Genomic DNA, 25,916 nt, shown 5'->3' with positions numbered 1-25,916 from the left:
TTTTTAAACTCCGCCCACATGTCTGTGTGTCTCTTCATTCATCACACCCACCGCTCCACGCTTTAATGACAGATACTCCAGGACAAGCTGTGAATGTAAAGAGACACAACTGTTGTTTGGGTTGTATTATAGCAAGAAAACTTGCACCCAGTAGAGGCCTGGGAAATGATTTTGACTCGGGGGGCCAAATTTAGAGAGAAAATGTGATTTTAGAAACACAATACAAAAACTCACAATAATGTCTGAATGCTAAAAACTTTATGACGGACTACCTCAAAAAACGGATTGGAATTTTACGTTTTTTTTACTGAATGAGACACCCAGAATTTACATGAAAATAAAGAATGTGGGTGTGACCGACTCTCGTCCATGGACCACCAAAGATAGACATTGCAATGAGTAATTTGTGACTTTTGAGTTATTATTTTAATAAAACCTTTCAGCTTTCGCTTTTCAGCTGGCTGCGTCTGCGTCTTCCTCCGGCTCTCTCCCTCTTCCGTGCTCACTCCACATCCGCTTCTTTCTGGCTTCGTCTCCGTTCTCCGCCTCTCTCCTCTCTCCTGTCGTCCTTTTACAGAGTGCGCGAGGATTATTTAATTGTGCCCAGCTGGGCCCCCCGCGCACCTGATCCCGTTTGTGGCGTTACTCCCGGCGCACCCCGCCTTGCCGCTCGCTCGCCGTCCACGCCTCCTCGCCGCCATCTTGGGCCTGCCTCACTGTCGGACTGCCGGCCCTGCCTCTCCACAGTGGGATTTACAATATTGACTATGAACGATAAAACACTGAATATTGACAACATATGAACGTCACACCGCCTCTCAATCGACATATTTTACAATCAAGCGAAACGCAACAAAAATGCAACAAACCTTTTTCTGACACCCGCATTTCAGCCTGGCCGCTCTGTAAACACTCTGTGGAAACAAACCACGCCCACACTGCTTGGTGCCTCGTCTGAGCTCCTGTGACCTACATTACCAATTCGATTACCATAGTAACTAGCTCATGCAAAAGCGCAGATTTCAACCATTGAAATACTTTGTATAGTTCAAGACTTACTGTCATTTGACAACATCACTGCACATCATAATGGCGGCTATAGTTTCCATCTTAAAGATCTAAAACAACTATTTGGGAATGTCCGGCGGGCAGTTCTGACCTAGTATGTCTACAACAAAGTCATGCACAGTCTTGCACTGGTGCTTTGCATCCAAATTCAAGCCCACACATTAGTTAGTGATTTACTCAAGGTTTGTGTGGACTAAATCACGTGAAAAGCTGATATACTCAACTTATGAGCAGAGGAGCACCATTTAGCATTTTGTCTTCATGAATATGCAGAATATATGCCAATCATAAGAACGACCCCAATACTGGGTGGAGAAGATGCTAATATAATTGTTCAGCACACACAGTGTGATCTATCAAAACTAAAACTCAACCGTGAGCGCTATTTTGCATCTTTATTTAACACATCTAAAAGGGAAATGCACACTGACACGGTCACACACACAGCTGTAAGAAAGGAGGCGATGGTGTCCACATGAATCACTCATGTTTAGGTACATAAAGTTATAAGAAATTAAACAAAATGTGCATCAATATTCGCACACACTTCAGTTTTGGGAGTAATAACAATGAATGTTCCCTTTCCAGATTCCATGCACATTGAGGACGTGGATGCCGTGCAGAAGCTCCAAGACGTGCTCCACGAGGCCCTGCAGGACTACGAGGCTTCCCAGCACCAGGAGGACCCTCGCCGGGCAGGCAAGCTGCTCATGACCCTGCCTCTGCTCCGCCAGACCTCCACCAAGGCCGTGCAGCACTTCTACAGCATCAAGCAGGACGGCAAAGTGCCCATGCACAAACTCTTCCTGGAGCTGCTGGAGGCCAAAGTGTGAGGGCGGAGTCTCCAAACTACTTCCAGTGACCTCTCCACCTTTAACACACACACAGTAATATGCCCCTTAACTAAACAAGTAAGCTACTCCTTACCTTAACTGTCTAAGATTTAAAAAAAAAAAAAGGTTCACTTGACCTTTCGCTTTTGGGAGGTGCGGGGATGCAAGCTGACAGACTGATATGACCCCGCCCACTTTATTGGGGCAGAGACAAAGACGCTTCCTGCTGTTATTGTCCTGAGCAAGAACGCCGACAAGAACTCTCTCATATGCATTTAATAATGAGCTTATTCATACGAGGACACAAGGAAATGTTCATTTGATGACCGGTGAGAGCCCCCCTAATCCTCCTCTCCCACCTATATTAATTTTGTAAGTGTTTAAGAAGATAAGTTAAAGGGAAAAAAAAGAAGTATTAATGACATTTGTAATCACATTACGTGTACATTGACATTGGGATGGACAAAGAAGATGGAAGAGATTTGCCTGCCAAAAGATGGAACACTTTCATTACATTCAGCAGATGCCAGCAAACTTTCACTATCATACACAATTATTTGAAGTTTTATTTTGAAAAATCCCTTTCTCTTCCATAAATAATTTCCAGCCAACAGGGCTGATTTATCTACATTTGGATTTGCTGTTAACACTTTCATGGTTCTTCTCGAATGACGGGCCCGGTTACCCACTATGCTCCTGGGTTTCATGCTTGAAGCGAAAAATTCCAGCAGAGTTAATGAGTGACTAAGAAGTCAGCAGTTGTTGCTTTTCCACAAAAAAAGCTGTGATAACCAGGCCACCTTCAACACATTAATCGTAAAATAAAAATGCTGATATTTACACACTTTATCTAAAAGGAGACTGAGGGCAGCGTAAAAGTGCCACTATAGCAAAGTGGAGACTATGGAGTTTAATACTGCTGGGTCCACAGCATAGCAATAGACTAAATTAGTACATTTTTTATGTAGCCTCAAATGTTACAATCAAGGCTGCAACAATTTATTGGTTAGAAAAAAAATGTTCTGTTGTTTCGATTCATCGTTAAATGAGTGTAACTAATAAAAGTTGATGAAATCCAGACAGCATGGAATGCCCGGAACTTTAAATACTCGGACACACCATAGTTTCTGCTACAAAAGAGCGTACATGAGAGCGGTGGCGTGTGGGTGCTGTGTCACATTTTTATTATGCACACATGTTAAAAGTGCAATTTCAATGTTAATGATGTGCATTTATTACAAAAAAAGATGGTTATGGCAAGCATGAAAAATTGGTGTTTGTTTTAAGTATTTGCCCTAAACTACGCATTGAGGCCATAAACTGTGTTTTATCCGATTACTCGATCTGATAACAAACTATTTGATTGATTACTAAAAATGATTGATGTCTGCAGCCATAGTTAGAAGGTTCTAACCTGCTCGACCATAACTAGTCACTCCTGGTCCCTGGTTCTACCTCTGGAAAAGCGTAAAGTGAGCCAAGTGGACACTTGGACTGCTCACATTGTCTGCAGCGTTTCCATCTTCTCAGCTTCAGCCTCACGTGACTCCGCCCGTGTGTCAATAGTCCTTTGTCACCTCCGTGCTTCCCTCCTTGCTCACTTTCCTTCCCACGAGATCATCTTTACAAGATGGCCTCGGACCGGTGGGGACAGAGGGTGCATTGTCAAGCCTCGCTTTATGTGTCATTTCAAGGGGTTTCTATCTGGGACTAATCCTTGCTAATGTACCTCGAATAGGCGTGTAAATAACAGCCATCTTGTGTATGACAAATAACAGCAGCTTTTGTTTTGGAACTTCCTGTCCGCTATTAACTTGACCATGACGCTCAGCTGCTATCATGTATGTATAAACATAATCAGTAATATCACTTATTGACAAGGATGAGGTTAGGGGTCAGGACACCTCGTCATGGGACTGAGAAGCCATCGTCTAAAGCCGCGTTTCCACCAGGTGGTACAGTTCTGGTTGCCACGGTACACTTTGGAACAGTAATGTGTGCCCTCATAGTAGCAGGACAGGTCACTGACTGCAACGGCCCACATTTTCTGCCTCGTTCCCAAGTCAATGAAGAGCTAAATGGAAGCAGGAATTGTCCTGTGTGAAATGTTGTAAAGTTTAAAAGGGAGCTGCACTGCTTCGTGAATTGTGCCTGTCATTCACAATCCTTATGTAAGACAAGAACACATACGTTTTTTCCCTTTTTATGTATATTAAATAGTATACAAAAACTGCTAGTAAGAGGCAGCTAACAATGCAGCCAATGGGGATACATAAAATGTTGTAAACCTCCATTAGCGTTTTATATACATGCTGTAAGAATATATGTGATGTAGAAACAGGAACATTCATTATAACTACAGATGTCCGATAATATGGGACTGCCGATATTGCCTGTTAAATGCTTTAAGATGTAATATCGGAAATTATTGGTATCGGTTTCATAAAGTAAAATTCATTACTTTTTAAAACGCCTCTGTGTACACAAACGTACGGAGAAGAACAGAGCGCCAATAAAACCTTAAAGGCACTGCCTTTGCGTGCCGGCCCAGTCATATAATATCTACGGCTTTTCACACACACAAGTGAATGCAACACATACTTGGTTAGCAGCCACACAGGTCACACTGAGGGTGACCGTATAAACAACTTTAACACTGTTACAAATATGCGCCACACTGTGAACCCACACCAAACAAGAATGACAAACACATTTCGGGAGAACACCCGCACCGTAACACAACATAAACACAACAAAACAAATACCCAGTGTCCCTTGCAGCACTAACTCTTCCGGGACACTACAATATACACACACCTCCCACCCCCCACTATCTCCTAACCCTCCACCTCAACCCCACCCGCCCACCTCTACCTCCTCATGCTCTCTCAGGGAGAGCATGTCCCAAATTCCAAGCTGCTGTTTTGGGGCTTGTTAAAAAAAAAAAAAAATGCACTTTGTGACTTCAATAATAAATATTGCAGAGTGCCATGTTGGCATTTTTTTCCATAACTTGAGTTGATTCATTTTGGAAACCTTGTTAGATTGTTTAATGCATCCAGTGGGGCATCACAACAAAATTAGGCATAATAATGTGTTAATTCCATCGGTTGATATCGGTATCGGTAATTAAGAGTTGGACAATATCGGCAAAAAAGTCATTATCGGACATCTCTAATAATAACATTTAATATCTACCTTATTTTGATCTTTTTAAATATTACCCTAACTTATTTTCTGGGGGCATTGATTTCACAGAGCGCATTGCAATGTTTGCTACTTCATTCAACAAAAACTACTACTCATAATCATGGCAGACTTCATGACTGCTTTGGGACAAGCAATGATTCAGAACTTTACATTTTTGAGCCTGAATATAGGGAGGATGAGCTACAAGTTTTAGAAGCTGACTGATAAGCAGACCTAACTATAGTGGAACATTTAAGCATCTTGCATTAGTAGTGCTACAAAATGTAAATGGAGTATTGTTGTCAGTTTTGGATGTTATGTAGAGGGTTTTAACTCAACAGTGACTCACAATGCTGACTAGTGGGATGTTTTTTATCTTTCAGCACCAGACTGGTTTTCCCTGTTTAGATGAGAAATCTGTCTTCAGGTAAAAAATGCTGAGAGAAAACCAGCATCTTGCCGCATCTTCCTAGCGCAGTGTAAATTGAATTTCTAAGTTGACATACTGTATAGCTCGGTTGGTAGAGCGGCCGTGCCAGCAACTTGAAGGTTGCAGGTTTGAATCCCGCTTCCGCCATCCTAGTCACTGCCATTGTGTCCTTGGGCAAGACACTTTACCCACTTGCTCCCAGTGCCACCCACACTGGTTTAAAGGTAAAAAAAAATTAGATATTGGGTTTCACTATGTAAAGCGCTTTGAGTCACTAGAGAAAAAGCGCTATATAAATATAATTCACTTCACTTCACTTCTTGGTTTATTGCCACAACCTTCTACTTTCTAAGTGCGATGTGATGATTTATAATCAAGCAAAAACTTGTCCAAACTCAAAGGTGGTTCAGCAGCAGCTAAGTAGTTAGCTTACCTCTCTGTGAACAAGGCGATAAAAGTAGTTCCTCTGAATTAGCGCTTATAATAACAATGTTGCTAATACTTGGTTAATGTGCAGGTCACGACATGTAAACGAAGTATTGTTGTCATTATTTGAATCTGTTTTTCGAGGGTTTTATAGCCGGAGAATGTGAATCTCATAAGCTACATTGTTAGCCGCCTCGTACTAGCAGTTTTTCACTATTTTGCACAGAAAAGAGAAAAATGCATGTTCTTGTCTCGCATGAGGATTGTGGATGATGGGAAAAATTCCCCCAAAAAGTGCATTTCCCCTTTAAAACTCACTTCTCTCCTTCTGTGAGTGTGTTGAAAGCGAAACTGTTTGTCAGACAAAACAAATGATTCCAGATGCAATATTTTCCGCGTTCTGTGTGAAAGACGCCGGCAAATGAACATCAGATCTTCCGACTAGCAGGGTGAATTGCAACACTTTGACAAAAAACAGTTGGAAATGGGAAAGATGTAGTTGTTTGGCTTACTTCCCTGCTTAGGAGGTGCAGAATTATCTGAGCTTGGTCCGTGCAAAATGGGATGCCTTATTGCACTCAGCTGTTGGAAGTAATTGTCGCTGTCAAACGAGACTAAAGATGTAATCAATTATGCAAAGCTCATTCATATCCCGCTTTGCTGCGTTTTGCGTGAAAGGCACGGGCCAATGAATGTAGACGAGTGTTCTAGGGCGGCACATTTTACTGGCCATCTTTGTCAAGTCACAACTTTTGACAAAACTGCTCCGTTTGGTGGAAACGGGCGTTAATTGTGGTGCTAAAACAAATTAGCATCGTTATCACACAAGTGGTTTTGCGATCCAACTTCCTGTTTTGAAATGCAATAACATAAGTCAAATAAACTAAAGTTAGAGCATGTTAAGGCCGATTTATCAGACATCTGCTTGTATTTTCTTCACATATAACAAGGCATTGCATCATTTTAATACCGTGTCTGCAAACAGGAAGTAGGACCCAGAAAGCTTTAACAGTTAAACGTCATAAACGATTGTGTAAGTGATTGGTTCTTAAAGCTGGATAAAGATGTCGACTGTTTGTCCAAACTACAAGAAGCTGGCATCATTATTTAACCTTGTATATTGTAAATAGGGGCAAAAACAGATTGAATTCTAACACAAGACGTTTTATTGAAGGGCAAAAAGCAACAATAACAACAACAAAAAAGTGATTCGACCTTTTGACTTTTGCTTTTTATTCGTCAAGTCTTCCCTTATTTTGAGTCGTGTCACTGTCCTTGTGACGTGGGGGGCGGGGGGGTGTTAAAACACAGCGCTCATCTCTTACAGACATAATGAATTATTTAGTATCTAAATGATAACAACAAGTATTTACATGGGAGGAGAGTGATTTGAAGAAACAATATTCTGTATTATCTTTTGAGGTTTCACTAACCTGAGGATGGACCGAGAGACATTTGAGTAAATCTGAGGGGACTTTTTAAAAATAATCTCCCTGTACATACATAACTACCTTCCACGCAACTCCCATCATTTTGCCCGATTTATTACAATTTTCTGATGATTTTTAAAATCATTTTGAAAATAACTTCAAGGCCTTTCGGTTAGTTATGTTGTCTTTGATCACTTAAAAGTGTAGTATTCTGTCCAATTTTGAAAAGGCTTTGAGGCATCGTAAGCTTTAATATAAGTGTTTTAATAGGAGCAAAAGTACCGCTATTGTTACAAAACTAGTCCGGCTTTACAAGATGTTCTGCAGTGAAACCAGTGACAGATGCTGCGAGTGTCCCAAATGTGCACTTGATTTGACTGCGATGTCGAAATTTAATAGGGGACAGACTTGTGTATTTGTCACAGGCCAGCTAAGTCAATGAGAAACCACATTTATGGTCCAAAAAAAAATGTTTTTGTCATTTCCGACAAGCAATATTTTGTTGCACTCGATGACTTCTGATGTTATTTCTAGTGTTTTCCATGAGGTGCAATGGGAAAATGAGTTGCACTTTAAGCACCGCGTTTTTTTTTTTGTTTGTTTGTTTCCTTTCATCTGTTATTAACCTGCAAATATTGTACGTAATCATCTCTCATGCTCGACTACGACCATGAAGGATTGTCCATTATTTAGTTGTATTCACCTTTGGCTGCTGCCTTCATGTAAGGGAGCAACAACTTTTAGGGGTATTCAAAAAAAAAAAAAAACAGACCCTTTTCTTGTGAAGCGTCCTGGACGAAGATATGAAAACCCTCCTGTTGTTATTTAAAAAAAAATATGTTCTTAGATTATAGATGTGCTTCACATCAGTAAACTGAAAATGACAAAAAAAAAACAACTACCTGTATATTTTTGTGATGTGTATCATACAAGTGTGCTCCAATGATAATGTCCATTTGTGTAAATGTATTTATTTCACACTGTATATATTGTTCAATGCAAAAAGAGAGAGCTATGATTCTGTAAGTTAAATATTTGTTTGAAACATTACATGTGTTACTCCAGACTATGCCTTTCAGGATTATTACAGTAGAGCAATATCGATTAAAACCAGGCTTCCACTTTTGACACTTGTCGTCTGATTACTCATTCATTCGCTCATTCACGTTCATGCTCTTTTTAAATATGTACTGTATTTTTCGGATTATAAGTCTCAGTTTTTTTCATAGTTTGGCCGGGGGTGAAACATATACTCCGAGCGATTTATGTGTGAAATTGTTAACACATTACCGTAAAATATCAAATAATATTATATATCTCATTCGCGGAAGAGACGAAGAAAATGTCAGCAATCGTCACATACACGTCAACCAATAAGAATTCGGCGGGGGAGGGTCATGGCAGAAGTGCATTGTGGGTCATGGAATGCTAACTGCTATATGCTATATGCTACTGCCGTAGCTATTAAAATGGATCATTTCATCGTTGGCGTAACTTATAAAAACTGAGTAAGACTGAACAAAAATTGGACCGAAAAGGAAATCATGTACTGCAGATTACAAGCTGGACGTAGTAAAATATGCAGCAGAAAACGACAAGAGGAAGCGGCGCATACCTTTGGGAGTTGGCAGAGTTGTTTAAAAGCGACATTGAGGAAGAAGATTTCATGGGATTTATCGATTACGAGTGACAGATTGTTTGGTAAACGTATAGCATGTTCTACAAACCCCGTTTCCACATGAGTTGGGAAATTGTGTTAGATGTAAATATAAACGGAATACAATGATTTGCAAATCATTTTCAACGCATATTCAATTGAATGCACTACGAAGACAAGATATTTGATGTTCAAACTCATAAATTTAAATTTATTTTTTTTTTAAATAATTAACTTAGAATTTCATGGTTGCAACACGTGCCAAAGTAGTTGGGAAAGGGCATGTTCACCACTGTGTTACATCACCTTTTCTTTTAACAACACTCAATAAACGTTTGGGAACTGAGGAAACTAATTGTTGAAGCTTTGAAAGTGGATTTCTTTCCCATTTTTGTTTTGTGTAGAGATTCAGTTGTCAGTCCAGGGTCTCCGCTTTCTTATTTTACGCTTCATTATGCGCTACACATTTTCGATGGGAGACAGGTCTGGACTGCAGGCGGGCCAAGAAAGTACCCGCACTCTTTTTTTACAAAGCCACGCTGTTGTAACACTTGTCTTGCTGAAATAAGCAGGAGCGTCCATGATAACGTTGCTTGGATAACAACATATGTTGCTCCAAAACCTGTATGGACCATTCAGCATTAATGGTGCCTTCACAGATGTGTAAGTTACCCATGCCTTGGGCACTAATACACCCCCATACCATAAAAATGCTGGCTTTTGAACTTTGCGCCTATAACAATCCGAATGGCTATTTTCCTCTTTGTTCTAGAGGACACCACGTCCTCTGTTTCCAAATATAATTTGAAATGTGGACTCGTCAGACCACAGAACACCTTTCCACTTTGCATCAGTCCATCTTAGGTGAGCTCGGGCCCAGCCAAGCCAGCAGCGTTTCAGGATATTGTTGATAAATGGGTTTGGCTTTGCATAGTAGAGTTTTAACTTGCACATACAGATGTAGCGACCAACTGTAGTTTTCCTGAGCCCATGTGATGATCTCCTTTACACACTGATGTCGGTTTTTGATGCAGTACCGCCTGAGGGATCAAAGGTCCATAATATCATTGCTTACGTGCAGTGATTTCTCCAGATTCTCTAAACTTTTTGATGATTTTACAGACCGTAGATGTTAAAATCCCTAAATTCCTTGCAATAGCTCGTTGAGAAATGTTGTTCTAAAACTGTTCGACAATTTGCTTCTAAATTGGTGACCCTCACCCCATCCTTGTTTGTGAATTACTTAGCATTTCATGGGAGCTGCTTTTATACCCAATCATGGCACCCACCTGTTCCCAATTAGCTTGCACACCTGTGGGATGTTCCAAATAAGTGTTTGATGACCATTCCTCAACTTTATCAGTATTTATTGCCACCTTTCCCAACTTCTTTGTCACGTGCTGCTGGCATCAAATTCGAAAGTTAATGATTATTTGCAAACAAAAAAATGTTTATCAGTTTGAAGATCAAATATGTTGTCTTTGTAGTGCATTCAACTGAATATGGGTTTACAAGGATTTGCAAATCATTGTATCCCGTTTATATTTACATCTAACACAATTTCCCAACTCATATGGAAACGGGGTTTGTATATGTTATAGTTATTTGAATGACTCTTACCATAATATCTTACGTTAACATACCAGGCACGGTCTCAGTTGGTTATTTATGCGTCATATAACGTACACTTATTCAGCCTGTTGTTCACTATTCTTTATTTTAAATTGCCTTTCAAATGTCTATTCTTGGTGTTGGATTTTATCAAATTTCCCCCAAAAATGTGACTTATACTCCAGTGCGACGTATATATGTTTTTTTCCTTCTTTATTATGCATTTTCGGCCGGTGCGACATATACGTATATATTTATAATCCAAAAAATACGGTAAGTCATAAATGTTTATATACTACATGGAGCTCAATCGAAGTCATGAAAAAAATGTTTTAAATGGGATGGAGTGGATTTATTTAAACCATTTATTATCACCAAGACATTACTGCTACCTCACTTCATGAAATATTGGAGACACATCATGTCTTTACATCTGAGGGGTCCACAAATTAAGCATGAACACGGGAAAGACAAAGTTGGATTTACTCATGCATCACTAAGCAGTGATGTGATGTCAGGGCCAGCAAGACCTTCTCTGCTGGCCTAACATAACCAGAAATCATGATCATAATTAAAGATAAAATTATTTTAAAATTTACTTTCCTTAAATATTCAAAAGTATTTATATTCGTGTCACATTATGCTCCTTCCAGTTATGTTGTTTTTAGGTCAGACTGTTACGGTACAGGGGGAAGAAGACGGCACAGAATGCAGATACGTCGTTTACCTCTATTTATTATAATAAACAATATGCAATGAGGCGTGTAACTAAACCAAAATGTCTATGTGTGCGACTATATGTAGTGATTATATGTTGAGTGTTACTGGAAGTTGTTGAAGGTGGGTGTTGCGTGAGAGGCGCAAGTCCAAGTGGGCAAGGCAGGCTCCAAGGTCCAGAGACAGGCCGGAGGTCAGGAACAAGTGCGAGGCGTCAAAAGTCTGTGTCCAGGCGGGATATCGACGTCCAAAAAGGGGCAGCCAGGGAACAAAAGGGGAATACAGGGAGACGAGACACACTGCTTGTCGTCAGGAAACGGAGGAATGCTGCTGGAACGACATGGGAACACGAGACCAATGAAAGACGGAGGAGGAGAAAACATACAGAGAGAGAGAGAGACTGAGCATATAGTTTGACACCAGTTGGCTTACTGTACTGGAACAGGTCGCTACGTTCTGGCCCGGAATGCATGTTGGCTCTGGCTTAAGAAGCCCAGGGAGCTCATCAGTGACAGGTGTGTTGAGGTGCTGACTGACTGCAGATTGAATGCAGCCGTCTGCTGCAGCCGGTGTAGTTCGCGCCCGTGCTCGCTTGGAGGTCCGCTCAGTGCAGCGCACAGATGAATGCGCCCGGGCTGTGACATAGAGTTTGTATCCAATCAGAATTCAGCCAGCTTATGTTGCCATGCTGTTACGAAACCTGCCCGGGGCCTTCAGAGTCAACAATGCAGGGGTCTATGCACTGTAAGTGAATGGGGGACATGCAGTTAATAGATAATTGTGATAGCCAATCAGATCACAAGTTTGTGAGAGTAGCCAATTTAAGTAGTTTGATGTTAACGAGACTGTGATTGGGGACTCACTTGTCATTCCAAAGTGAGTATCCATTCACAAGTTGCAATTTAGCAGGAAGTGTTGCACTGTAGCCATACCGGGCTAGCAGAGAAATCACAGATACTAACTTTTTTAACCAACAAAGAAGGAGAACAACACGTTGATTAGGTGGAAGATGCACAGTACATTCGCAAGGTCATTTTCAAGAAGGATATTTAAGGAGAAACTACATCTTGTGAGACAATGTTGCCAACCCCGGAAGCTGGCTCAGTTGTTTCGGCGATGAAATGGGGAAAATGCCCGCCACTTCCACTCGAATCAGCCGACTACGAGCGGTACCCCTTGCTTATACGGTGTCGAATGGGTTCTACAAGTTGTGAGTTCAAATATTTTATTTCTTTATTTTTTCACGTTTAATTGCTTTTTTTTTGCAATTTTAATTTTGACATTACCACATAAGATATGTTTTAATTGCTGATGCGGGTTTATTGATTTTTAAATGTGCCAAAAAATAACCCGTTTTGTACACTGTTGAGGTGTTTCAATGCACAGTAGTGCGTAAATGTGTTTTTGTGTAGTATTTCTCCAGCAATGGTCATGTGGTGACATCAATGATGGTATTTTGAGAGGTCATCATTGAAGTCGGACATCACTGAAGGCCTAGGGGGGAAACGCACGGCCCGCCACTGTCACTAAGTAACATATTTGATTGACATAACGAGTACCGTGCTGCTGTGATCGTGATGCTAATGAGAAAAAGGGTAGGTTTGTTTGCAGTTGATTTCCTGCTACAAATATTAGTCTCATGTACTAATCATGTTTGCAGTTGTTTTTATGGTGTGAAGATCAAATTTAGTCTCATTATTTTTTGATGTCCCTGTTGTTCAGCAATCTTTGTTAAGCGCTATAAAGATTCAGTATATGCTGTTGAACCAACAAGATATTTATTCATCTAGTTAATAATATTAAGAACAAAGACGCTAAATTAAGGTCATCCCTGTCAAATAAAGCACTTGGCTTTCCTGCACAACAACGACATAAGGTTTTAGTTTCTGTTATGAAAATAATTGTTCAAAAACAACCCAAAAATAGTTCATGATTTTGAAAAGCCAGAAATTGAGTTAAAATAATATATTTGTAACCCAAAAAATTGATTGCTATTCATAAAACTAACTCCAAAATTTACACCACTTGCATCTCGAGAGGAGCCAGATGAGGTGGTTCGGGCATCTGGTCAGGATGCCACCCGAAAGTAGTGCGTAAATGTGTTTTTGTGTAGTATTTCTCCAGCAATGGTCATGTGGTGACATCAATGATGGTATTTTGAGAGGTCATCATTGAAGTCGGACATCACTGAAGGCCTAGGGGGGAAACGCACGGCCCGCCACTGTCACTAAGTAACATATTTGATTGACATAACGAGTACCGTGCTGCTGTGATCGTGATGCTAATGAGAAAAAGGGTAGGTTTGTTTGCAGTTGATTTCCTGCTACAAATATTAGTCTCATGTACTAATCATGTTTGCAGTTGTTTTTATGGTGTGAAGATCAAATTTAGTCTCATTATTTTTTGATGTCCCTGTTGTTCAGCAATCTTTGTTAAGCGCTATAAAGATTCAGTATATGCTGTTGAACCAACAAGATATTTATTCATCTAGTTAATAATATTAAGAACAAAGACGCTAAATTAAGGTCATCCCTGTCAAATAAAGCACTTGGCTTTCCTGCACAACAACGACATAAGGTTTTAGTTTCTGTTATGAAAATAATTGTTCAAAAACAACCCAAAAATAGTTCATGATTTTGAAAAGCCAGAAATTGAGTTAAAATAATATATTTGTAACCCAAAAAATTGATTGCTATTCATAAAACTAACTCCAAAATTTACACCACTTGCATCTCGAGAGGAGCCAGATGAGGTGGTTCGGGCATCTGGTCAGGATGCCACCCGAAAGCCTCCCCTAGGGAGGTGTTTAGGCCACGGGGAAGACCCAGAACACGTTGGGAAGACTGTGTCTCCTGGCTGGTCTGGGAATGCCTAGGACAGTGGTTCTCAACCTTTTTTCAGTGATGTACCCCCTGTGAACATGTTTTTAATTCAAGTACCCCCTAATCAGAGCAAAGCATTTTTGGTTGAAAAAAAGAGATAAAGAAGTAAAATACAGCACTATGTCATCAGTTTCTGATTTATTAAATTGTATAAGAGTGCAAAATATTGCTCATTTGTAGTGGTCTTTCTTGAACTATTTGGAAAAAAATATATATAAAAATAACTAAAAACTTGTTGAAAAATAAACACGTGATTCAATTATAAATAACGATTTCTACACATAGAAGTAATCATCAACTTAAAGTGCCCTCTTTGGGGATTGTAATAGAGATCCATCTGGATTCATGAACTTAATTCTAAACATTTCGTCACAAAAAAGAATTCTTTAACATCAATATTTATGGAACATGTCCACAAAAGATCTAGCTGTCAACACTGAATTTTGCATTGTTGTATTTTTTTTCACAGTTTATGAACTTACATTTGTATTTTGTTGAAGTATTATTCAATAAATATATTTATAAAGGATTTTTGAATTGTTGCTATTTTGAAAATATTTTAAAAAAATCTCACGTACCCCTTGGCATACCTTCAAGTACCCCCAGGGGTGTCATACCTGGGTGAAGTCTTGTCTGGTTTCATGTTGTGTTGTCATTTACTGTTTTATTTTGAAAGGTTAACTCTCCCTCTTGTTTCAGGTCACTTGCTTTTCCTCCCGTTTCAGTGGTCTGATGTCTCTCCTGATTGCCTGATTGTGCCCACCTGTGTCACTCTCCCTCATGTATATAAATGTCTCGTCCTCCTCTTGTCTTGTGCCAGAGTATATCGTCTCGCTACGTACCGCCAGCCTTGTACCAAGTTTGATACGTATTGTCTCGCTTTATTTATTGATTTCGTTTCCTTTGAGAGTGATGTTCTGTTGCTAAAGTTTCTCGTGCTAGTCTTTTGTATCTATTTCATAGTCCCTTGTCTTCCTTTTTCCTCCTTCTGGAGCGCTTTTAATTTGCTGGCTTCTCGACTCCTTTGCATGATTGTTTTTCCTTTTTGTAGATAATCGTAGATTGTTGGGTTTTGCTATTAGACTTGTATTGAATTTTTGCTATTTCCTTTTTCCTCCTTACGGAGTGATTTTCTGTTTTTTGCCTTATGCCCTTTGCTACATTTCCTTTTGTTCCTCAAATATATCACAGGTTTTGTAGCCACTTTGTTTTGATCACTCTGTTCTAGAGATAGTAAAGAAAACTAATTAAAGTCCGAGTCAATTGTCACTCTTCTGCACCTGAGTCCTCATTTTCGCCCAGCCCGAAAAAAGGGTACGCGAACGCCCATTTGAGAACAACTGGCCTAGAGAGCCTCCGGGAGGAGCTGGACCAAGTGACTGGGGAGAGGGAAGAATAGGCTTCTCTGCTTAGGCTGCTGCCCCCGCAACCCGACATCGGATAAGCGGAAGAAGATGGATGGATGGACTAGCAACTCATAAATTGGGTTATCAAAATAAAACAGTATTTTTTAGTGTGCAGCTACAACTTCCGAGGTAAATGGAACGCAGCATGAAATACCAGATTTGAACAGCAAATGTGGCGCATGTCAAGTGGAAGACACTGTTTGAAGAAAGCAGTGAGTAGGGGCGGGCTGTTTAGTCCTGTCAATCAAACTGTGACGCCAAGAAGAAGTAAATGCAGCTATTACTTAAACTGGCAAACCAACTAATTCTGTGTAAAACACTGCAAGGAGAGTTTTGTGTGGAAGTTGCACGAGTCATTTTCACACGCAGGTGAATTTAACAGGTAACGACACAGATGTGTTGCTCAAAAGGAAGCTTAATTCCCACCTGCTGGGGATCTTCAGAGTTCCCATTATCATGAACGTACCACGCCTGTACGGTGATTGGCGAAGAGGGAAGAAGCGGTCTTTGTTGCGGAAATGAGTAATGAGGATGGACGTGCTTGTGGAAGGAACGAGGTAAGTTGAGCTGTGTTAGCATATATTTGCTCGATATAAGTTAAAAAAGAGCGTCAGACTTTGTGTGCACTTCTCCCGGACGCTACAATATGTTCCTTCTTAAGCACGAACACAATTCACACGCAGTTAAAGTAACGGCAGATGATGAAGCTCACTTTTCATGGACACCACTTCAAAATAAAAGGAGCCAGATGGTGCTGAAGCAACAATCCTTTTGGGTAAAACTGAAAAATACTATTTTGCTTGTTATATAAAAAAAAATATATATATACATCTACCGTTTTGATTTGTATTTTTAGGTTTTGTTTATTGCTTTATGTAGTGCCTAGTGTAATACGCAGTGGTGTTTTTATTTGGCAGTTTTTAGGGAGGCAGATCATTTTCTGATGCATGTTTATTTAATTTAAGGCCTACTAAAACCCACTACTACCGACCAAGCAGTCTGATAGTTTATATATCAATAATGAAATATTAACATTGCAACACATGCCGATACGGCAAGTTTAGTTTACTAAATTAAAATTTTAAATTTCCCGCGGAGTTTCTTGTTTAAAACCTCGTGGAATGATGACGTGTGCGCGTGATGTCTCGAGTTGGAGGGCACATATTAGTGCAGCACCACTAGCGGCTAAAAGTCGTCTCTTTTCATCGCATAATTACACAGTAATTTGGAAATCTGTGTTGCTAAATCTTTTGCAATTTGTTCAATTAATAATGGAGAAGTCAAAGTAGGAAGATGGAGGTGGGAAGCTTTAGCCTTTAGCCACACAAACACACGGTGTTTCCTTTTTTAAAATTCCCGCAGGTGAAGCTTTACTATGGATCAGAGCAGTCAAGCGAACATGGATCCCGAACACTTGTCAACCGGCAGGTTTCGGTGAGCAAATTGTGGTAAAAAGTCGCCTCTTACCGGAGATCAGCGGAACTTCTGTCGTGCTGCTGCTGCCGTGACTAATTCCCTCAGAGACTGGCGTGAAGACACCCGTGGACACACCCCTCCGACTATCAGGTACTATTTAACTCACTAAAACACTAGCAACACAATAGAAAGATAAGGGATTTCCCAGGATTATCCTAGTAAATGTGTTTTAAAAACATCTGAATCGCTCACAATGCAATCGCCTTTTTTTTAAACTTAATTTTTTTTCTTTTTTTTTTTTCTAGTCCGTCGCTATCAATATCCTCAGCCACAGATCTTTAATCCTCGCTCAAATTAATGGGGAAATTGTCATTTTCTCGGTCCGAATAGCTCTTTTTGTTGGAGGCTCCCATTATAAACAATGTGGGGATGTAAGGAGCCCTCACACGGGGGACGTCTGCGACTTCCGGTAAAGGTAAGGCTTTTTTATTAGCGACCAAAAGTTGCGAACTTTATCGTGGATGGTCTCTACTAAATCCTTTCAGAAAAAATATGGCAATATTGCGAAATGATCAAGTATGACACATAGAATGGACCTGCTCTCCCCGTTTAAATAAGAAAATCTCATTTCAGTAGGCCTTTAATCTATGTGAGCTGACTGAGTTTGATTTTGTTCAAATAGTCAGCCTATGCAGTTCTTCTACCTGCTTCGGTGTTGTTGCACTTGAACAAACTTGATTGTGATGAAGTTTTATATTGGTACAATTTCAATTGAAATAGTTGAGACTTATTTTGTTAAAGTTCCCTTTCTGTAATGCCTTGAATTACACTGAAATATTTATATTTGGAAAATAATATTGAGGTGGCGACTTGTCCAGGGTGTACGTTGCCTTCTGCCCGAATGCAGCTGAGATAGGCTCCAGCGCCCCTTCAACCCCAAAAGGGACAACCGGTGGAAAAGGATGGATGGATATAAAATAACATTGGCAAAGGTACATTTTTCTCTCCAGAAAAGAAGTATTCTATGTTCAAACTACAGTATGTGTTATGACATTCTACAACAGGGCTGTCAAAAGTTTATTGGTTGTATCGAATGCTTTTAATAGACCCATCCCAGCAGGCACAAGACATTGATACATTGATTATCCATGCATGTCCTTTAAAGGCCTACTGAAATGAGATATTCTTATTTATACGGGGATAGCAGGTCCATTCTATGTGAGAACATCGACGATAAAGTTCGCAACTTTTGGTCGCTAATAAAAAAGCTTTGCCTGTACCGGAAGTCGCAGTCGATGACGTCACACAGGTGAGGGCTCCTCACGTCCTCACATTGTTTATAATGGGAGCCTCCAGCAGCAAAAGCTATTCAAACCGAGAAAACGACAATGTCCCCATTAATTTGAGCGAGAAGGAAAGATTCGTGGATGATGATATTGATAGCGAAGGACTAGAAAAAAAAAAAAAGTAAAAAAAAAAAAAAAGGCGATTGCATTGGAACAGATTCAGATGTTTTTAGACACATTTACTAGGATAATTCTGGGAAATCCCTTATCTTTCTATTGTGTTGCTAGTGTTTTAGTGAGATTAAATAGTACCTGATAGTCAGAGGGGTGTGTCCACGGGTGTCTTGACGCCAGTCTCTGAGGGAAGTCGACGGCAGCTGCATGGAAGGCGCAAGCCCAGCTGATCTCCGGTAAGAGATGACTTTTTACCACAATTTTCTCACCAAAACCTGCCGGTTGACAAGTGGTCGGGAACCATGTTCGCTTGACCGCTCTGATCCATAGGAAAGCTTCACCTCGCATATTAACTTGAAGTGCCATCCCATGGAATTTTCCAAAATGTTTTGGTATCCTAGAGCATTCAAAGTTCCTTTCGCTGGAACTAAGGGCCCAACCCAACTCCTGAAAAACAACCTCACAACATAATTCCTCCTCCACCAAATTTCACACGCTGCACAATGCAGTCCGAAATATTGCGTTCTCCCGGCAAGCTCCAAACCCAGATTCGTCCATCAGATTGCCAGATGTGATACATCACTTCAGAGAAGGCGTCTCCACTGCTTTAGAGTCCAGTGGTGACGTGCTTTACACCACTGCCTCTGACGCTTTGCATTGGACTTGGTAATGTTTACCTTAGATGCAGCTGCTCGGCCATTTAAACCCATTCCATGAAACTCTCTGCGTACTGTACGTGGGCTAATTGGAAGGTCACAAGTTTGGAGCTCTGTAGCAACTGACTGTGCAGAAACTCTTTGCACTATGCGCTTCAGCATCCGATGACCTCTCTCTGTCAGTTTACGTGGCCTACCACTTGGTGGCTGAGTGACTGTTGTTCCCAAATGTTTCACTTTTCTTATAATAAAGTTGACTAAAATATTTAGGAGCGAGGACATTTCACGACTGGATTTGTTGTACAGGTGGCATCCTATGACAGTTCCACTCTGGAAATCACTGAGAGCAATCCATTCTTTTTCAAAAGTTTGTCGAAACAGTCTCCATGCCTAAGTGCTTTATCTTATGCACCAGGGCAAGGTACACCTGATTCTCATCTTTTGGATGGGTGGCCAAATAGTTTGGGCAATACAGTGTATGTACAAAATAAACCACATGATGTTAGTACATCAGTTGAGGAAAATGATCAAACTACATAAATAACATCCTGTAAATTGATTTTGATGTCTTTTTTTATCTTGATAGATTGAAAATTAACACCAATGAGTTGACTGATGAACATTATCACATAATTTATATAGAAAGTATAAACAAAGACAAACAAATACATTTTTTTTATAGGGTTTGAACTCACAACCTACCGATCTCAGGGCGGACACTCTGAGTTGGTTGATGTTACATGAAGTAAACGAAACAACCAGACCAAGTGTGGTGAAAGGCAGGAATAAATAGCTCTCTGATTAGTGCCCGGGAGCAGGTGAGCGTCCCGAACACTAATCAGAGGCAGGTGAAAATAATCAGCACCCACGGCAACCAACAAACACAAACCCTGGGGTGCTGAAACAGAACTAAGAGAGTCTTTAACTAAATCAAAACATGATCCGGGCAATGGATCATCACACATGGAGGATAGCTGCCTTTACTTCGGGTAAGAAGACGCTACTTTCATCTCCCAACGTGAAGTTTGGACTTTTCTTTCCAGCGTTGTTGTGGATCACTTCATCCAACGGACAGATTCACTGATTCGACAAAGGCAATGAACTTTGTTGACAAAGTCCGTAAAATACAAGTTGCCCGAGGAGGCATGCTAACATACTTGCTGGCCGCTGTCATTTTGGAGTTAGAGAACTACAAATACCAGAACTATCTTGCCCTTATTGATTTATTCAGACTATATGGTTCCTGTGTGCTGTCAAAATTATATTTTTCTAATTAAGTGGACTCTGAACTGAGAATGTGTTGTGGGTTGTGCAGCCCTTTGAGACACTTGTGATTTAGTGCTATATAAATAAACATTGATTGATTGATGATTGGTTATCTTATTGACTAATGTTCCGGTTGTATATCGGTCTTATGTGTATGCACATTCAGTTGAATGAATGGGTTTTGATTGGGTGATGCAATTGCACAGGTTTTTTTCTCATTTTGCTCAAATGTATACCTTAGTGCAGTGGTTCTTAACCTTTTTTCAGTGATGTACCCCCTATGAACATTTTTTTAATTCAAGTACCCCCTAATCAGAGCAAAGCAGTTTTGGTTAAAAAATAGAGATAAAGAAGTAAAATACAGCACTATTCATCAGTTTCTGATTTATTAAATTGTATAACAATGCAAAATATTGCTCATTTGTAGTGGTCTTTCTTGAACTATTTGGGGAAAAAAGATATAAAAATAACTAAAAACTTGTTGAAAAATAAACAAGTGATTCAATTATAAATAAAGACTTTTACACATAGAAGTAATCATCAACGTAAAGTGCCCTCTTTGGGGATTGTAATAGAGATCCATCCGGATTCATCAACTTAATTCTAAACATTTCTTCACAAAAAAAGAAATCTTTAACATCAATATTTATGGAAGATGTCCACAAAAAATGTAACTCTCAACACTGAATATTGCGTTGTTGCATTTCTTTTCACAGTTTATAAACTTACATTCATATTTTCTTGAAGTATTATTCAATAAATATATTTATAAAGGATTTTTGAATTGTTGCTATTTTTAGAATATTTAAAAAAAAATCTCACGTACACCTTGGCATACCTTCAAGTACCCCCATTTGAGAACCACTGCCTTAGTGCACTAGAAAATACAATTTCGGTAGAAATTGTCTGCGAATGACTCAATTCTGCAGCTAAACTGATATTCAGAAAGAATGTAAAATGACTAAGAATATGTTTGATCATACAGTATAGGAATGGTTTGAATATTGAATGATACTTGTCAAAATGCTACTGGAATATAGAACGAAGGATAAAAACACTTTGACAGTGAAATAGTTGGAATATACAAATACTTTGATTATTGAAATGATTTGAATGTTCATATCTTTTGAATGTTGAAGATCGAATACTGTACTGAAACGTGCTATGAATTCAAACCTCGGCGAGTCATACCAAAGACTATAAAAATTGGACCCATTACCTCGCTGCTTGGCACTCAGCATCAAGGGTTGGATTTGGGGCTAAAATCACCAAAATGATTCCCGAGCGCGGCCACCGCTGCTGCTCACTGCTCACCTCACCTCCCAAGGGGTGGAACCAGGGGATGGGTCAAATGCAGAGAGTAATATCACCACACCTGGTGTGTGTGTGACAAACATTGGTACTTTAACTTTATGAATAAAATAATTATAAATGAATGCTGTAATAGTTGGAATTAAACTATATGACTCAAGTATTTTAAATTGTCCAAAAAAAGATTTGTGCTTTAGGTCCCTACTGGGATTGGACTGCACATCACTGGGGTGAAAGGCATGTGTGTTATCCTCTTTGCCAAACAGCCCAGCTGTCATGGTGATGTCCAAGGTTGGATGTTAAAGGCAGCGATTCAGCGGTTGAAAGCTGCACAGTGTTGGGGCCATTCAGTGGTCGGTGGCTTCATGTCAGTACTTGCCTACACTTATTTGACTGATGTTTTTTTTCTTTTTTATGTGGGTTACGTGTTGCAGGGCAAAAACATTTGACATGTTGTACCACTGCTAATTATATATGTCTAAAAAAACCAAAACAATCAACAAATGTTTAAAAAGAAAAAAAAAACACTTCCTTGTGGTTTAAATTATATGTAATTAATAAGTTTTGGGGTTCATTTTGCTCCACAGTCACTTTTACAACCTACTCTCTGAGCTTGTCTGCAAGATGTGTGGGTAGGCATTCCCAGATGATTTTTTTTTCACTTATTTTTTTTATTCCTTTTTTTTTTTTTTCCCCAAAAATGTGTATACTTAACCAAGTAAATCCAGAGAGTCCCTTTTCACCACAGCACCATCTGCTGGGTCATTTGGGAAACTTAGAAAAATGCTTAAGTTTACAGCAGGGGTGTCAAATTAATTTTAGATCGGGGTCCACATGGAGAAAAATCTACTGCCAAGTGGGCCGGACTGGTAAAATTATGGCACGATAACTCAAAAATAAAGATGACTTCAGATTGGTTTCTTCGTTTACAAATAGAAACAAGCACAAATGTACAAATCATAATGTTGTTAGGTTTTGTTTACACTTACATGTTGGGGTTAGTAATTTAATAGTTGTTATGTGTATTTTGTGTATAAAATATGTGATAATGTTCATCAGTTAACTCGTTCATTTTCAATTTTTCAACATAAAAAAACATATCAAAATCAAATTACAGGATTTATGTAGTTTGATCATTTTCCCTCGACTGGTGCATTAACATAATGTGGTTTATTTTTATTTCATCATCTACATAGATACAAATAATTGCTATTGCGACATCCAGTGGACACATTTGGAAGAGCTGTTTCTTTCATTCAAAAATTTCAGGTACATTTTTATACTTAACAAACTCATCCCGCGGGCCAGAAAAAATCTGCTTGCGGGCCTGATTCGGGCCCTACGTTTGAAACCCCTGGCTTACAGCAATCAAATCAAGTCTTTCCGCATAAAAATGTAAACATTTTACCGCAAACATATTCATAGCTCTTGCATCAAGTTCGGTTTAAGAAGTATAACAAATAATTTTACTTAAATAAAAACAAATTGTGGGGGAAAAATAGAGATGGGGGTTAGGGATTTGCCCCCGCAAATATTTATGTTTGCGCCCCCTATTTAGGCAGGAACGGCATCATGACCCTACTGTTAATTGAGGACAACTTTACAGGAGCAGAGGAAGACATGTATGAGGTAAAAGTTAATTTCCCTCACACACTGACCACCAGGTTGGAGTAGAGGGAGGTTTTTTAAGAGGTGAGAGGAAGTGTGAACAGCTTGCTCCAGTGGGTGGCTAACTACTGTCCATTTGGAGGGGGAAAAAGGTCTATCTACTCCTCTTGCCAAGGGCACTACACACACACACAGGCACGCACAAAGAAAGACGCACACACACACACGACATGCTGCGTGCAGCACTAAACAGACGATAACATTCAGCCATGTCTGTTGTCTCCTCCTCTTTTTGATTCTCTTCTTGTGTTGTCTCTAATAGCCAGCAGCAGTAAATGGGATGCAGAGGCCAAAGATTTAATGTAGCGGAGCGCCATGAAGCCTTTTAAGAAGGTCTGACCTGCAGGCAAATATTTTTCAAACAGACATAAGATTTCCACCCAACATGTGCAACATTTTATTCCTAACACCCTGATTAGTTTTGCACCTTTTTTTTTTTTTAACGTCGGTGTCTGTCTGCCTCATGCCTCATGGTCACATATGTTGCCTTTTACATGCTCGCCTTTTTGGAGTTCATTTATTTTATTTTATCTTTGATTCATTATTATGATACGATAAAAGCTACTTGAGCATCTCGGCTGCCGAGGGGCTCTTATCGTTAACCTTGTGGAACGCCTGTAAGAGTGGGCGCCGCACGCCGCATCGCTAATGGCCGACTTAGCTCCTCTTCCTCCTCCTCCTCCTTCTGGCTTCATCTACATCTCTGCTTCCGTCTCCATCTCTCCCCCCGCATCTCTAAGTCTGCTACCATGGCTTCCTCTGTCAATACACGCTGCTTTTCTGCACTTAAAAATCAGCTACACCAGATTTCTTTACCCATTTATTACAGAGTCGTGTGTATATTGAAAAATATATACTGTTTGTTCCATCCATCCATCGTCTTCCGCTTATCCGAGGTCGGGTCGCGGGGGCAACAGTCTAAGCAGGGAAACCCAGACTTCCCTCTCCCCAGCCACTTCGTTCAGCTCTTCCCGGGGATCCCGAGGCGTTCCCAGGCCAGCCGGGAGACATAGTCTTCCCAACGTGTCCTGGGTCTTCCCCGTGGCCTCCTACCGGTTGGACGTGCCCTAAACACCTCCCTAGGGAGGCGTTCGGGTGGCATTCTGACCAGATGCCCGAACCACCTCATCTGGCTCCTCTCGATGTGAAGGAGCAGCGGCTTTACTTTGAGTTCCTCCCGGATGGCAGAGCTTCTCACCCTATCTCTAAGGGAGAGCCCCGCCACACGGCGGAGGAAACTCTTTTCGGCCGCTTGTACCCGTGATCTTATCCTTTCGGTCATGACCCAAAGCTCATGACCATAGGTGAGGATGGGAACGTAGATCGACCGGTAAATTGAGACCTTTGCCTACCGGCTCAGCTCCTTCTTCACCACAACGGATCGGTACAACAAACGCATTACTGAAGACGCCGCACCGATCCGCCTGTCGATCTCACGGTCCACTCTTCCCTCACTCGTGAACAAGACTCCTAGGTACTTGAACTCCTCCACTTGGGGCAGGGTCTCCTCCCCAACCCGGAGATGGCATTCCACCCCTTTCCGGGCGAGAACCATGGACTCGGACTTGGAGGTGCTGATTCTCATTCCGGTCGCTTCACACTCGGCTGCGAACCGATCCAGCTAGAGCTGAAGATCCAGGTCAGATGAAGCCATCAGGACCACACCATCTGCAAAAAGCAGAGACCTAATCCTGCGGTTACCAAACCGGAACCCCTCAACGCCTTGTCTGCGCCTACAAATTCTGTCCATAAAAGTTATGAACAGAATCGGTGACAAAGGATAGCCTTGGCGGAGTCCAACCCTCACTGGAAATGTGTTCGATTTACTGCCGGCAATGCGGACCAAGCTCTGGCACTGATCATACAGGGAGCGGACCGCCACAATAAGACAGTCCAATACCCCATACTCTCTGAGCACTCCCCACAGGACTTCCCGAGGGACACGGTCGAATGCCTTCTCCAAGTCCACAAAGCACATGTAGACTGGTTGGGCAAACTCCCATGCACCCTCAACAACCCTACCGAGAGTATAGAGCTGGTCCACAGTTCCACGACCAGGACGAAAACCACACTGTTCCTCCTGAATCCGTGGTTCGACTATGCGGCGTAGCCTCCTCTCCAGTACACCTGAGTAAACCTTACCGGGAAGGCTGAGGAGTGTGATCCCACGATAGTTGGAACACACCCTCCGGACCCCCTTCTTAAAGAGAGGAACCACCACCCCGGTCTGCCAATCCAGAGGTACTACCCCCGATGTCCATGCGATGCTGTCAACCAAGACAGCCCCACAGCATCCAGAGCCTTAAGGAACTCCGGGCGCATCTCGTCCACCCCTGGGGCCTTGCCAACGAGGAGCTTTTTAACTACCTCAGCGACCTCAGCCCCAGAAATAGGAGAGTCCACCACAGATTCACCAGGCACTGCGTCCTCATAGGAAGACGTGTTGGTGGGATTGAGGAGGTCTTCGAAGTATTCCTTCCACCGATCCAC

The 25,916-nt window shown here is 40.8% G+C and overlaps 2 protein-coding genes across 10 annotated transcripts in view; both read left to right on the top strand.

Annotated features, from left to right (window-relative positions):
• The window catches only part of esrrga (estrogen-related receptor gamma a), a 279,698-nt gene extending 271,196 nt beyond the window's left edge, over window positions 1–8,502 (top strand). For all 9 annotated transcript variants that reach the window (XM_061879090.1, XM_061879133.1, XM_061879099.1 and 6 more), the window contains one exon: window positions 1,657–8,502. In XM_061879090.1, coding sequence (XP_061735074.1) covers window positions 1,657–1,901 — 245 coding nt within the window. In that variant the 3' untranslated portion in view covers window positions 1,902–8,502. The remainder of the gene's footprint in view (window positions 1–1,656) is intronic.
• A 7,604-nt stretch (window positions 8,503–16,106) lies between these two features.
• ush2a (Usher syndrome 2A (autosomal recessive, mild)) overlaps window positions 16,107–25,916 on the top strand; it is a 400,820-nt gene continuing 391,010 nt past the window's right edge. The window contains exon 1 of the mRNA XM_061879051.1: window positions 16,107–16,206. The gene's annotated coding sequence lies outside the window, so the exon portion shown is untranslated. The remainder of the gene's footprint in view (window positions 16,207–25,916) is intronic.

The sequence above is a fragment of the Nerophis ophidion genome, linkage group LG02 (genome assembly GCF_033978795.1).
Source record: "Nerophis ophidion isolate RoL-2023_Sa linkage group LG02, RoL_Noph_v1.0, whole genome shotgun sequence".
NCBI lineage: Eukaryota > Metazoa > Chordata > Actinopteri > Syngnathiformes > Syngnathidae > Nerophis > Nerophis ophidion.
The sequence above is the reverse complement of the archived record's forward strand: the minus strand, read 5'-3'. Positions and strand labels throughout refer to the sequence as shown.